The sequence below is a fragment of the Rhipicephalus sanguineus genome, chromosome 10 (assembly GCF_013339695.2).
Source record: "Rhipicephalus sanguineus isolate Rsan-2018 chromosome 10, BIME_Rsan_1.4, whole genome shotgun sequence".
In the NCBI taxonomy this organism is placed as follows: Eukaryota; Metazoa; Arthropoda; class Arachnida; order Ixodida; family Ixodidae; genus Rhipicephalus; species Rhipicephalus sanguineus.
The window spans coordinates 30,927,607-30,940,613 of NC_051185.1; the positions used below are offsets into that span (position 1 = coordinate 30,927,607).

The window sequence follows — 13,007 nt, forward strand, 5'->3', positions numbered from 1 at the left end:
GACGAAAGTTCTTGCTAGTTTTTTGGGATGCATTCACTCTCGCTTTGATAATAGTAATAATAATTGTTGGGGTTTAACGTCCGAAAACCATGAAATGATTATGAGAAACGCCATAGTGGAGGGCTCCGGAAATTTTGACCACTTGGGGTTCTTTAACATGCACTTCAATCTAAGCACACGGGCCTCAAGCGTTTTCGCCTACTCTCGCTTTCAGCGTTCAGCTTTGCGCAGAAGCTGCTGTACACTTGCTGTATCTAAAGCTACGCTATTTGTAAGGTGCTGAACTTTCTATCTGCGCTATATTAATTTGAGACATCTATATGTAGGTAGGAATACATAACACCACTTAGTTCTCGCATGGCTGGGGAGATGGGAAAATGAAAGCTACGATTGTGCAGCTCAACACTGCTCCCATCCCCTGAAGCAAATAACTGAACAATGGTGGTAGTCTACTAAAATGACCAATATACTGCAGTCAACGTCCGATTTTTCGGACTCCTTAGGGACCGCGAAATCGTCCGAAAAATCGGGCAGTCCGAAAAAACAAATTCATGCTTTTTACTCCGCTAAAGCAGTAAAATCGCCACAGCCACATCTGAAATAGCTTTAATGCCTCCTGGTACAATTATCAGGCATTTTGGTGCGCGCCCAGATTCTCGCAAATACATTCGGCACCTGCCGCGAACCCCGCTTAACTACGTGCGTGCCAACTGCCACTTTTGCATCTCGTGATGAGCGCCGCTGATAACAGCAAAGTGCAGAATAGATTATGGCTCTCTCGCATGAAGCGTTTGGAAACGATGACGCGGAACACAAAGACTGTGGCGGAAGAGCGGACGACTCGTCCGGCTTTCCCCGATGCGTGTGCACATGTAAACGATATGATGCGCACACACATCGCCGAATCTCCGCCGATACGCAGCATTTGCTGCGGTGTCAAGCCGATCATTTCTAGTTGTGTGCAGCACATCGCCAACTAAGCTGACGCCGTCACTGTACTGTTGCTGTATCGTACGCACGCATTTATCATGAAAGGGTTCGTGATGCCCACTTTGTTCCTGACCGCACACGGGCACGGCAATGGCGAGCTGGTTTCGTCCGTGAAGGCAACGCGTCCGTGTGGCGCACTTAGCGGACTCGCACAAAGAGGCAGCAGGAATGGCGGTGCGGCGCATTTGGGTTCTCGCCTTAAAATGCGTGTGGTACGCATGCAACTGCGCTAGGCCACATGCACTACTGAGCAGTTAACTGAAGATGCTTATTGTAAGGGTTGTCAGCAGTTAAGCCGTACTGGCGCGTTTGCCAGCTGCCGCCATCACGCCTCCGTGCATTTCCGCTGCTTATCCGTAACATTGCCTCATGGCGGCGCGATAGCGGCCCCTTTGAATTTCTGGTCAGCTTCAAACCATAACGCTTCGGCATTGCGGCAAAGCTGACTTTCGGACTCTGCTACTGTCGCAAACAGGTCGACTCACGAAAGTGCTGGTTCGAACCTACGAGATGATAGACACGGCTGAGGTGGGGGCTTCAAATAATGCCTTTCGGACCTGCAATTTCGGCAGAAAGTTTGAAAAATCGGACACGGAATAGTTTCAGCGTCCGAAATTTCGGACATTCTAATACATTGACGTCTATGGGGCTGGTGACGGTGCCGCGAAAGCGTCCGAATTTTCGAGCATGTCCAAAAAATCGGGCGTCCGAAAAATCGGCAGTTGACTGTACTCAATACAACGCCATACACTGTTCAAAGGACTGTTTGCAAAGCAACGCTAACGTGCACATGATGTGTTCAAAGCGAGGGAAAAGTAAAGAAACATATAGAAACAAGAAGAAAAGAAAAACGAAACAAAAGCAATGAAGTGGGTCATACGCAAGAAAGTTTAAAAAAAAAATGCTGGAGTGGAAGCTCTCGCATTGTCTTACTGGCTAGAGTGAATCCAGTGCTTGCCCACCCTTTATCTCAGAAACATGCTCTGTTTGGATGGTGCCCGCTTAGACATGAAGTTGTTTCGCTCTGTTAATGTAAATGCTAGGTTAATTCTACAATTACAGATCGTTTTTCTCGACGAAAGTTACATATTGAGATGAGTATTAGTGATTTGATCTCCAATAAAATTTTACAAGACTTCGTGGTTCCTTGAGGAGACTTAAAGACATGCATTGAGCAGTATCGATCCAGAAAAATGTGCCATATTAAACTTGTAGGGTGTGGGAATAAAAAAAACCCCCTTTACTTTGCTGTATGCTAACGTTTTACCCTACCCCTACTAAGATGGCAGCCATCATCTTAGGATGGATACGGCTTCACTCTTGAAGTGTAGTTTCCACTTTAGCAAGTCTTTTTAAGCCTCCTTGGTCTAACACAAGCACTTGGTTGCAGTTGGCCTGACTGATCTTCTTACCCACTGTTCTGGTTCTGTGTTCTATTGCTGCATGTCTTGAATGTTGTAACGCACCTGTTTCATCACTTTTTCTTTGGTCTTGTCGCACCTTCTGTCGCATTCAATCTGCACCTTGCTTCTTTCCTCACTTTTATAGACGAGGATGAGGGTGAAGGTAAGTCATGTCGAAGCCCCGTTGTCGCGACTGCGCTATAGTTTGTTGCTAAAATCAAATTGAAACTTGGACATATTGGAATGTCACAGGGTGCTAACTTGAAAGCCAAAGCGGAGGCTCTGCTAGGGATCTACACCCTAGTCTACACGAAACTTGGAACTTGCCAACAGTGTTTTTAAAGGAGCCCTGCAACACTTTTCCAAGTAATTGTCAAATGGCTTCATTAAAAAAGCTTATTGCCTCGCAAATCGACTACCACAAAATTTTTAGAATCCATCAAGTACGGGCGGAGTTACAGAGATTTTTCATGCTCTTCAAGTGCTTTCTTTCTCGTTTCGTACCAGCGAGCACGCTGAAAGTTACGCAGGGAGGGGGATGACAAGGGGGCAACAAGATTCGTCCCTTCATCAGCACGCGTCATGACCTTTAGCACTTCCTTTTCTTGTTTCTTCAAACGCGCGGCTTACTTTCAGTGTGATCGTGAGCGGGCGCCAGGGCATGTGGCGGTATTTCACGGCAGCCACAATAACTATGCAGCTCACGATACCCAAATCAGCCAGTGGCCGTGGACTTTGGGTTTATGTCGCAGTCATTTGGGTTTATGGCATCATTTGTTGAGAGAAGAGGGAACTATTTCTAGCTGATTTTGAGAATTAATTGTAAATTCCAGGCCGCGTGCTGTGCTGCAATGTTTGGCTCGCATGTTCTCAGGAGCCTCGACTACCGATCGGCTGCATTTTCTGACCACGCTGAAAAAGTGTTGCAGGGCCCCTCTAAACATAAAAAGTAAAAGATTGCTTGCACTCGGCTTACAAAGCAAAGATTGAGCAACGGTTAACAACAGTGAGATGTGGTAGAATACGGCTTGTATGGGATAAATATATGTAGCTAATTGCTGACGATGTAGGCTGTAAGCCAAAGCAAAGCTGTGCTGTGTGGTAGTCTAGGTGAGATAATGATCGTATTCCAGACGTAATTTACATGCAAAGTTCTCAATGTGCGATCAGCGTCTCCAAACACATACTGTTAAAGCAATGAACTTGATGTCCCAAATAGCACATAGCAAGTTAAAAGGAAAAATGAAGCCTATTATGTGGGTCAAACAAGCTTTGTGATGCTGGTAACCTCCGGGAAAAAAGAAACTGCATTGCTTTTTGTGTTTTTGAGAACATTTAGGAGGAACCAACAATCCTTTTAATTAGCAACTTAATGTATGTCAATGTTTGTTCATAGAGCACATTTGGAAAAAGATAATTTTGGCTGATTGTAATTTGTTATGGTTTGTGTAGCTCTTGTTCCCATGCTTAGAGAATGCCCGAGAAATGCTTACAAATGCCACCAAGGCCAATCGCTTCTGCGTTCTGGTGGCCCTCTTTCAAATGCTAAAAAGAAAAAGATAAGCGAAAAGTAGCTCGTCACAGGCCTTTCAAGTTGAACTTATCAAACATGCTATACAAACCCTGCATACATATTCTGGCTAGCAAGTTATAGTTAGAAAGTCTGCTAGATAGTTTAATATGTGCTACAGTCTGTTACAACTTAGAAATAAATACAGGCTCCGTCCCCAGAACTACAGCGCACCTGCCATTAATCTGTGCCAACCAACGTGCTAGGTGGTTTCCATTGTAACCATATGTACCTTCCTGCTGCTAATGCAAATGCTATGCATATTAATACTAATTAAAAGTTTGTTGTCCAAAACATCAATATTACATTTCAATGAGCAGTGTTGTCTGATTCTTAGCTGAAATTTGCCAGAAAGTTCAAGTTCTAGTCCTTGACCAAGAACTAGCAACATCAACATGCACCTGTATGCAAAAATTGCCTACCTGAAATACGCAAAAAGTGCCTGATGTCACGAAAATGAGCTGATGCCATTGGATGGGCCATCTTTGCAAATTCCCTTTGGGTTGGACAGTGGCAGCTGTTGGCAAAGCTGAGGTTGTAAATTATAATAGCAGTATCTACTTAACGGAATGCAAGATTTCCTGATGGCTTCCTCACAAGGTTGCTAGCAACGTACACTCGATTTTATCCACACGGGTCTTTCAGGGTTTTAACTCCGCTCCATATTATCTAGAACATGAAGAACATGACGTACTATCGGCGTCAAATGAAACGTGAACAACTGCAAGCATTCGCAATGGTATAATGCGTGCTGTCCAGTCATCACCATGGACAGGCGCGCATATGTGTAGTGCTGCCAAACCCAATGTGCACGCCTGGCCATGGTGATGACTGGAGGGCACGTACTATACCATTGCTAATGCTTGCCGCTGTTCGCACTTCATTTGACACCGATAATACATAGTGTACTAGTTGCCAGCCTAACTCACAGATTCATCCTGCCTTTTCATTCAGTAAATCATTGCTTGCATGTATGTGTAATATCTTTCATGAGTTATTCCACTGCATGCGCATGATAGTGCTTCGTGACAAACACTTATAAATCCTGGTTGACGCAAACTCCTGCATGCTCTTTTGTATCTCTCCCACCCTGCTCTGCATTTGTGCTCATTCTGTTCTTCTCTTCTTCTTGGTGTGTCTCTCGTCTTTCATAGATGATGTCCAGTATGGTAAGTTTTGCATGCGCAGAATGTTAGTGCCAAGTGTCTGGGTCATCGGCTTCAGTGGCGAAAGTGTTCTTAGAAGTAGCTGCTTCTGTGGTTATGCTTTTCAGCTACATAGCAGTTTTTTCATCTTTTCTTGTGTGTCTGTGTTTAGAATGTGTTGTTCTTGCAAAAACACAAACACGTAGGACCGCAGTATGTATCCAAGGCGGAATGAACATGGGTGTACACATCCAGCAGACTGTGTTTTTGTCCTTTTTATGTATGTGCATCTTTGTGTTGTCTCTAAAGGAAGCTGTAGCTCAGAGTCAACTCTGATTTTCCTAATGAAATGCACATTAATTCCCAAAGCACTTGTGAGACAGCTACTGCACCAGTTAGTTAGACTTAAATTTGTGTCATTGATTTATGAAATTTTTAATGATAACCACTGAAAATTGGTAAGTTTTAAGAAATAGAAGACTGAAGTTTACAAATTCGTCACTATGCACAAAAAACGGATATCTCGGCTCTGTTAGCACCATCTGTTCGTGTGTCACTCTGTCTTTTACAAATTCATCTCAAGCAGACGAATAGTGTAGGCTTTAAATAAGTCAAGTGTTGCGTTAATTTGGTCCTTATCGAAGGGCCTGACCAGTGGCCACACATTTCCATGGGGCGAAGCTTTTGTTTGTTCCCTCCTAAATAATTTAGTAACATAAAACATCATGAGCCAGAGCTTCCTCGACACCCCTGGTGTATTGTAACAGTTGCCCATCTACCATGATGTTGTGTGCTCATAGGCTTTTGCACTGTGATGCATCAAAGTGAAATTTCCTTTTTGGCTAACTGTTCATTTGCTTTGCACCGTGAAAGACATTCTGGCAAAATCAAAGCAAAGTGTGCTGTATGTAATTGTCCTCATGGGAAAGTCAATAACTTCCTATGTATATTTGTGGGTGCATTTTATGTGTGCATGTATACATACACATGCAAAATTTGAAAAATTTCAGGCGTGAATTCAGATCCCCTACACTCATACCATTGGCGTAGCCAATGGTATGAGTGTAGACGTTCCTTGACCCTTTTCCTACCAAGCTTCGTGGCCAAAAATGATACAAAAATTTCGATTCGTTTTTATTTGCCTCTTTGATTCTACGTGTCTTGAAACCAGTAAAAAAAATTATTCAGAGGTGCTTTATACACAAGATACATACAACATATTTTTTTTAATGTGCAGAGTATTGGTTTCACTGCACTGCACCGCGGAAAGTTCCCTGACCTTTCCAGTCTTTGGTGCAGAAATTGTCTCTTCGAAATTTTAGGCGCAGGGACAAGCGAGCCCGTGAAAAGAAACCTTGGAGGCACCAGTAGGGTTGGCTTACAACTAACGGCGTCTTCTGTCTATAAATCGAGATGCGGTCATCATCCAAATCAGATGATTTAGAGGAACTACTATGCTGCTATATGTAGTCACTGCCACACTCACAGGACAACTAAAATTCTTCTTAATTTCACAAATCTTTGGGAAACGAGAGAATGTTTTTTTTCTGAATGGAGCTGTTGCCAGCAAGCGTGTGCCGCTTGTGCAACGAGGGGATGCAGCAAAACGAGAATCAGGTTAGCTTAAGTGTGGTGCCCCCAAACGCTTGTTTTAGGGTGGACGAGTACAGCTCGTCTTCGGTAGGAGCAGCACAAACCGTGTGGACGAGCCCAGCTCATCTTTGGTAGGGAAAGCGTTAAAGAGATACGTGGTCCGAAGAAACGGTATGCCACGTGAACACTTTTGTTTGCATCCTCGTGCAACTGGTTGTGCTTTCTTGCCGCCCGATTGGTCACTTGTCCGAACCAACCAACCTGTGGCGTCTGTCCCTCCTCCTCTCCACTTTCCCCACCTCCCAGACAATGGCGAGAAGTGGCGAGAGCTGCACATCTTGCTGGCACGCTACGCCACTTACCTCGGCCTCTGCATAGCGACGTTGATCATATTCAAGAGGAGCACGTCGGTTGCCAGTGCCATTGGGCTGTGCGTCGGCGTGTATATCGGCTTTTCCGAGTACACGCTGTCCAACTGGAAAGACCACAGCGTCACGTCTACCATCAGAAATGTCGTGTCGTGGTGATGGTTAGCTTTGTGGGTTTTCGGTTGTTTTTCCTGCTCTTGCCGTTACTTCGGCATTTCAAATCGACGCTGCTTGATTCTTTACATCCTTCTTCATTTTCAAGGGTTGTGAGCTGTTGTAGTCGCATCAGGGCTGAACAAAAGAAAGCAGCACGAGCGTTCGTTGGCTGTCTTTAAAAGGGCATCTCAGCATACTACTGCCAACTTACCGTGAAGACAGTCACATTGACAACCCACCTGCCCTGCACGCACTAGCTAATCCATATCGCACAGCTACATTTGGCATCGAAAGTTTATGTGCAGCGTGGTACGAAAAAAAACAAAGAATATCCTAGCAAGCTCTTCGAACCATACGGCACCATGACGTATGCATACCTCAGTAAAAGCTTGAAATCTGAGTACAAGGCTGTGGAGGCTTCAAAATTGCTCGGCTTATCAAGGGATCATCAAGTCTGCAAAGATTTGAGGCATTAGAGGCCAGCTCGGCTAGTGAATGGGACTTCAAAGGTGGCTGAGGTGCTGGCATGATTGGTGGTGGTGAGCTAGAACCCTTTTAATGTCTTCTCTGTTGAGTGGCTTTGTCGTGTCTGTATGCTTTTTTTTTTTTTAAGTTTCTGGAGTTCGAGAAAGCCTGAGTGCAGTGATACTTGTCAACTTAGTTGAGTTTCCTACCAAGCTGCTTGTTTTTTTAGTGCAATTTGTTGCCTCAGCAGTCGTCTAGAGGCAATGTGTGTACAGTTGCCGCATTTTACAGCCTGTCTCATTTTCTGTGATCGCCATTTTTGTCTTTACAATGTACTGTGCAAGTCAGTCTTGTGGCTGTAAGTTGCACATCAAAGTGTCTGGTTGGTAGTTGTGAACAACTTGTGTACAAAGACTACGGGCATTATGCTACTGCAAATGCAAGTGGTGACATTCCATGTTTACGAGTATAACGGCGTGAGTACTTGATGCACTGTGGTTTTCTTTCTCTCTCTCTTACCCCCTTATCCTCCTCACATGTAGGGTAGCATACTGGACGTAGTCTAGTTAACCTCCCTGCCTATTCTCTTTTCCTTCTTTCTCTCTTTACTCATTTGTTGGATAAGAGGTTTACCAGTGTCTTGATTAGCGTGCTTAGTCTGTGCTGGCCGTGAGAAAGAAAACTACCGTACACGTTGACCTGTCACGTTTCAGTCGGCATACTTGCATTCCCGAATTACCACGAAACTGTAAACTAAACTCACAAACCACCTGCGCAAATGCAGGTGTCTCTTTTGCACGGAGTGACAGCTTGTAGGGTTTGTCACTCATTTGTTAGCGGTATTTTCCTCAACAACAAAAACACTGAGAGATTTTGTGCAACTGTGCAAATGCCATCGGCACACTAGTGCACAGTTGCAACGCACTCCCCTGTTCAACTTCTCCACTACCAGTGAAGGTTTAATAGAACAGACAGTTGGGTGAGTTGGTTGGGATTAATCTTGAAAACAGCACAAACAACACGACAAAGTAAGACCAAACGGTACAGTGCTTGTCTCGTTTGGTCTTCTTTCGTCCTTGTGTTGCTAGTGTGGTGTTTATGATGCAGTGGATATTTTTCTACTGCGATGGAGCAAGTTTACGAACAGTTGTCTTGAAGTCCACATTTATGTAACGAGATAGAACTGCCCTTTTTGTCACAATAATTTTGACTCGCAGCAGTTTTTTCTCTTGAAAGGATACCAAAGGGGAGTGACGATTTCATCCGTATTAGGAAATTGGCCCTTTCAGAATACCGAAAGCGCCACTATGGTCTCAAGAAGATGTGGTAAACCAGAAAGTGCAAAGGAAAATACAGATGGGAACAGCTGCTCTTGAGGTTCCCGCAGCGACTCTCTTCAACATTGTGGATTTTGACAGCGCGTACTACATAAATTATTTTTCATTGGTAAAAGTGAATTATATTGCATTCAGGGTAATCTGAAGACTTTACAAGGAATGTGTTACGACATTTTATCAAGTCATTGTGGCAAAGTTATCATGAAAGGACTACACTGGCATACAGATGCTAAGGTTGTTATGAGAAAATCAGAAACGAAACTGAACTTAATTTTTTTCTTGTAATAATATGAAATTAAGAGTTTTCAAATAACAATTTATCATTATAAACTGATTGTTTTTCACTTTGGTGTCCCTTCGAGTGATGAAGAACCTTTGACTTTCTTTCTAGTCAACTTTGGGAATGCATGTTTGAAGAAAACCGCATACCGTTTGTGCAATGCTACATCTCGAAAAGCTATTGTTAGAAGAAAATCTGCATTGTAGATATGTAGGAAATGAAGTTCTTTATAAAATAAATGCGCACATTCCATCGGAGTGCACATTTTATTTGCATGATGTGTTTTGCAAGTTGCCTTGTACAAATCGTGCTTTTTTTCTTCACAGTGTGGAATGGTTTGGTGCAGTTGCTCATTTTTATATTTTGAGCTTCTCCATAGTGTGGAAGATTTCATGCAGGAATTAATCATTTGCAGGGCTTTTGCATAATCATTTGCATACTGGCAGCCACAGATAGGCATTTTTAAAATACTGTCACTCGCAGTTTAGGGAACACTTCACACAAATTATGTTGTATTCGCATGTGCAATATAGGACTTTATAGGGCAAACTGATTTCATTTTATTAATTCGGCCGATTGGAGCCTGTGCTTTTACATGCAACTTTATACACGCCGTTCATATATTTAACTGAGATATGACCTTGCAGAGCAAAACGCAAGGTAGACGTCGCGATAGAAGGGGGAGGAGTACGTTAGGCTTAGCTAAGCCTAACGTGTTCCTCAGCCTTTCACCGCAAGGCTGTGATTAGCGCCGCGTAGCTTAGCAACACTGTATACACAATGGTCATATCTTAATCTGACATATGACCTTGCGGAACAAAATGCTAGGTAGACCTCTCGATGGAAGGGCCAGGAGTACGTTAGGCTTAGTTAAGCCTAAAGTGTTCCTCGGCCTTTTACCGCAGGATTGTGATTAGCGCCGCGTAGCTTAGCGCCACTGTGTACGCGATGGTGATGTCTTAAACTGGCGTATGACCTTGCGGAGCAAAACGCAAGGTATGCTTTGCGATGGAAGGGCCATGAGTGCATTGGGCTTAGCTAAGCCTAACGTACTTCGCGCCCTTTTACCACTAGGCTGTTATTAGCGCCACGTAGGTTAGCGCTTGTAAAACTTGGACTTATTTTGCGAGAGTGACGTTACCAGTAGGCGTCACGAAATTATGTAATTGACTCATTTAGCTTAGCTGAGGCTCTTTTTAAGTAATGCTCTACCTAATAAAGCAGAAGTTGACCAGGCTTACCAAGATGCGCAGTTTACGTAAGTCACGGAAGCTGCAAGACATTTCTCCACAAGAAAACTTACGTGGCTGTTCACTTTGTTCATACATGCAGCAATTAAGAGAAACTAATAACAAATGTCTGCCTCGGTGGTACAGTAGTCGCGGGTTCGATCCCGGCTGCGACGGTCGCATTTCGAAGGAGGCGAAAATTCTCAAGCCCGTGTACTGTGCGATGTCAGTGCACGTTAAGGAACACGTGATCGAAATTTCGGGAGCCCTCCACTACTGTGTCCCCCGTAGTGTTATCGCGGTTTTGGCCCGTAAAACCACATAATCACTATTATTAATAACTAATCATGAGATTTTTCGTTCCCGATTTCAGAGGAGCCAGCGGCGGAGAGCGAAGAGCCAACGCTGCCCGAGTTCACGCATGGCGACGAACTCTGAACGCGCACAACACTTCATTTCCAACCGCTCAAAAAAAGTCACTTTTTGTCTTTCATCAGAAACCTCTTTTAAATATGTCATAAATGCATCATGTGTACAGTTTTCATACCCTGTTTCATCCCTTCAGATTTCATCTACTTTACTATTTGTTATCAGAAATAAATTGTCACATTAACTCGTGTAGTTACTATTGCCCTTAGAAGAGATAAATCCTTGGAACAGGGGCTGTCGATGGAGACAGCGGCAGCCCATGTTCAAGAATTTTTAATCTCTTCAATGTTCCATGCTCCGCTGAACTTCGGCTTTAGTGCCCTTAGAAGACAGTTTTTGCAGTTACTGCTAAGTAGGGGTGTTCACAGTCGTATTAAAAAAAATTCGAAGATAGCACGCTGTAATGGTTTTAGCTGCAGCGTCATGAAGTAAAACATGGCGTCTCGAACTTCGTGCATCCCATCCAATGCGCAGCTTGATCGTATTGGTTTTGAAACAAAGCAATTTTTTTCTTTGCGTCATCAGGTGTAACTTGCATGTAGTGCTAAACTTGTTGCTGGTGGCATGCATCTCTTCATGACGGCGCATGCATAACATGAAGGTGGAGTTTCTGTATAGTTTACATCAGGCCCGTAGCCGGGAGGAGGGGGGAGGGCTAGCCCCCCCCCCTCCGAATTTTGATCGAAGGGGTGTTGTACCGGAAATAATGAAAATAGGTGTTATTTCTCAAATAGTCGAGCCCTTCAGCAAGTGCCCCCCCCCCCCCCCCGAAAAATATTCCTGTCTACGGGCCCGGTTTATAGTATAGTATAGCTATAGTATAGTATAGCTTTAGTATAGTAAAAGGCGTACGTTAGCGTGGGCGTCTCAACGCAAACGCAACGACAGCGTGCTCTTCGTGACACCAAAAAAGGGTGCGAAACGCAAACGCGCACCGCGTCATTTAGATGTTAAAAAAAGAACAGTACTGACAAGCGAAATCCGTACGACCGCGCTTCACTTTGTTCTGCCGTGGAAAACATGACAAAATATAGGCTGACTTGTGGCCGTATCGTTTGCAACGGCCGTTTGAACTGACATCTGAAGGCAGTTGTGCCATCTCGACGCGACTATAACAAGCACTGGCAGATTCTCGTTAAATCATCTTGCCGATAATGGAGACCGTCTCTCGGAAAATGGAGCTATATCAGCAGTACGCGGCTGGCTGTATTAAGGGAAGGCTGCTCGCATTTGTACTTGATAAGTATTGCCAAGATATCGTTATCTAAACTCCGCAAGTGTCGAATTGTGTGCTGTAACGAGCATTAGCATGGGGTCTATACGGACTCTAAGTAAGCTTAGCGTAATCTATTTAGACCAGGTGTCTCAAACACGCGGCCCTCGGACGTCTTTCTTGTGGTCCGCGGCTTCACAAAGAATAAAATGTTTTGTGGTTTTGCTAAATGATAGCGCATTATTTACTCGCCTATTATGATTAATAACGCTTTGTTCATGTAAGCTAGAGAGATGGGACCGTTCTCAAGCCTTTCTTTTTTCCTGTGAGGCACCCCACGCGGTTACCATGAGTCGAAACATAACCGCGGAAGAAAAAATGTATTTCACAATCTGCATGCAGATTTGAGTCACTCTGGATATAAGTATCGACATGTTTCTCGAATCCTGACGCCAAATCGAATCCCCTTCAGAAGTGTTGTAGATGGGAGATATGGGAAAGAAGTTCTTTCAAATGGCAGCGTTAGGGGACCAAAAGTGTTGAAATGCGCAAAGAAAACGACGACTAAAGGAAAAGACGACGACACACAGAGCACAAACTACCAACAGAAGTTTATTTCCTTGAACACAGCTTTTTATGCAACAGCACAGCGCCAGCACGCATGCACTAACAATCAACTTCTTTTGAAAAGCAAGCACTTTGCTTAATGTATGACATTCCGCCGCTAGCGAAAACAACGCACAGAAAAAAGAGAACACGAAACACGGGCACGCCCATGTTGTCGTGTTCGTGTCTTTATTGTGTGTGTTGTTTTCACTAGCGGCCGAAT

General features: G+C 44.0%; 1 protein-coding gene across 2 annotated transcripts in view; it reads left to right on the plus strand.

The window, feature by feature from the left end:
* LOC119407330 (cysteine-rich with EGF-like domain protein 2) overlaps window positions 1–11,154 on the plus strand; it is a 28,715-nt gene extending 17,561 nt beyond the window's left edge. The window contains exon 10 of one of the 2 annotated variants that reach the window (XM_037674249.2): window positions 10,910–11,154. In XM_037674249.2, coding sequence (XP_037530177.1) covers window positions 10,910–10,974 — 65 coding nt within the window. In that variant the 3' untranslated portion in view covers window positions 10,975–11,154. Of the gene's footprint in view, window positions 1–7,007 lie in introns of both variants that reach the window. The other variant, XM_037674244.2, reaches the window with a different exon arrangement.
* Window positions 11,155–13,007: the final 1,853 nt, after the last annotated feature.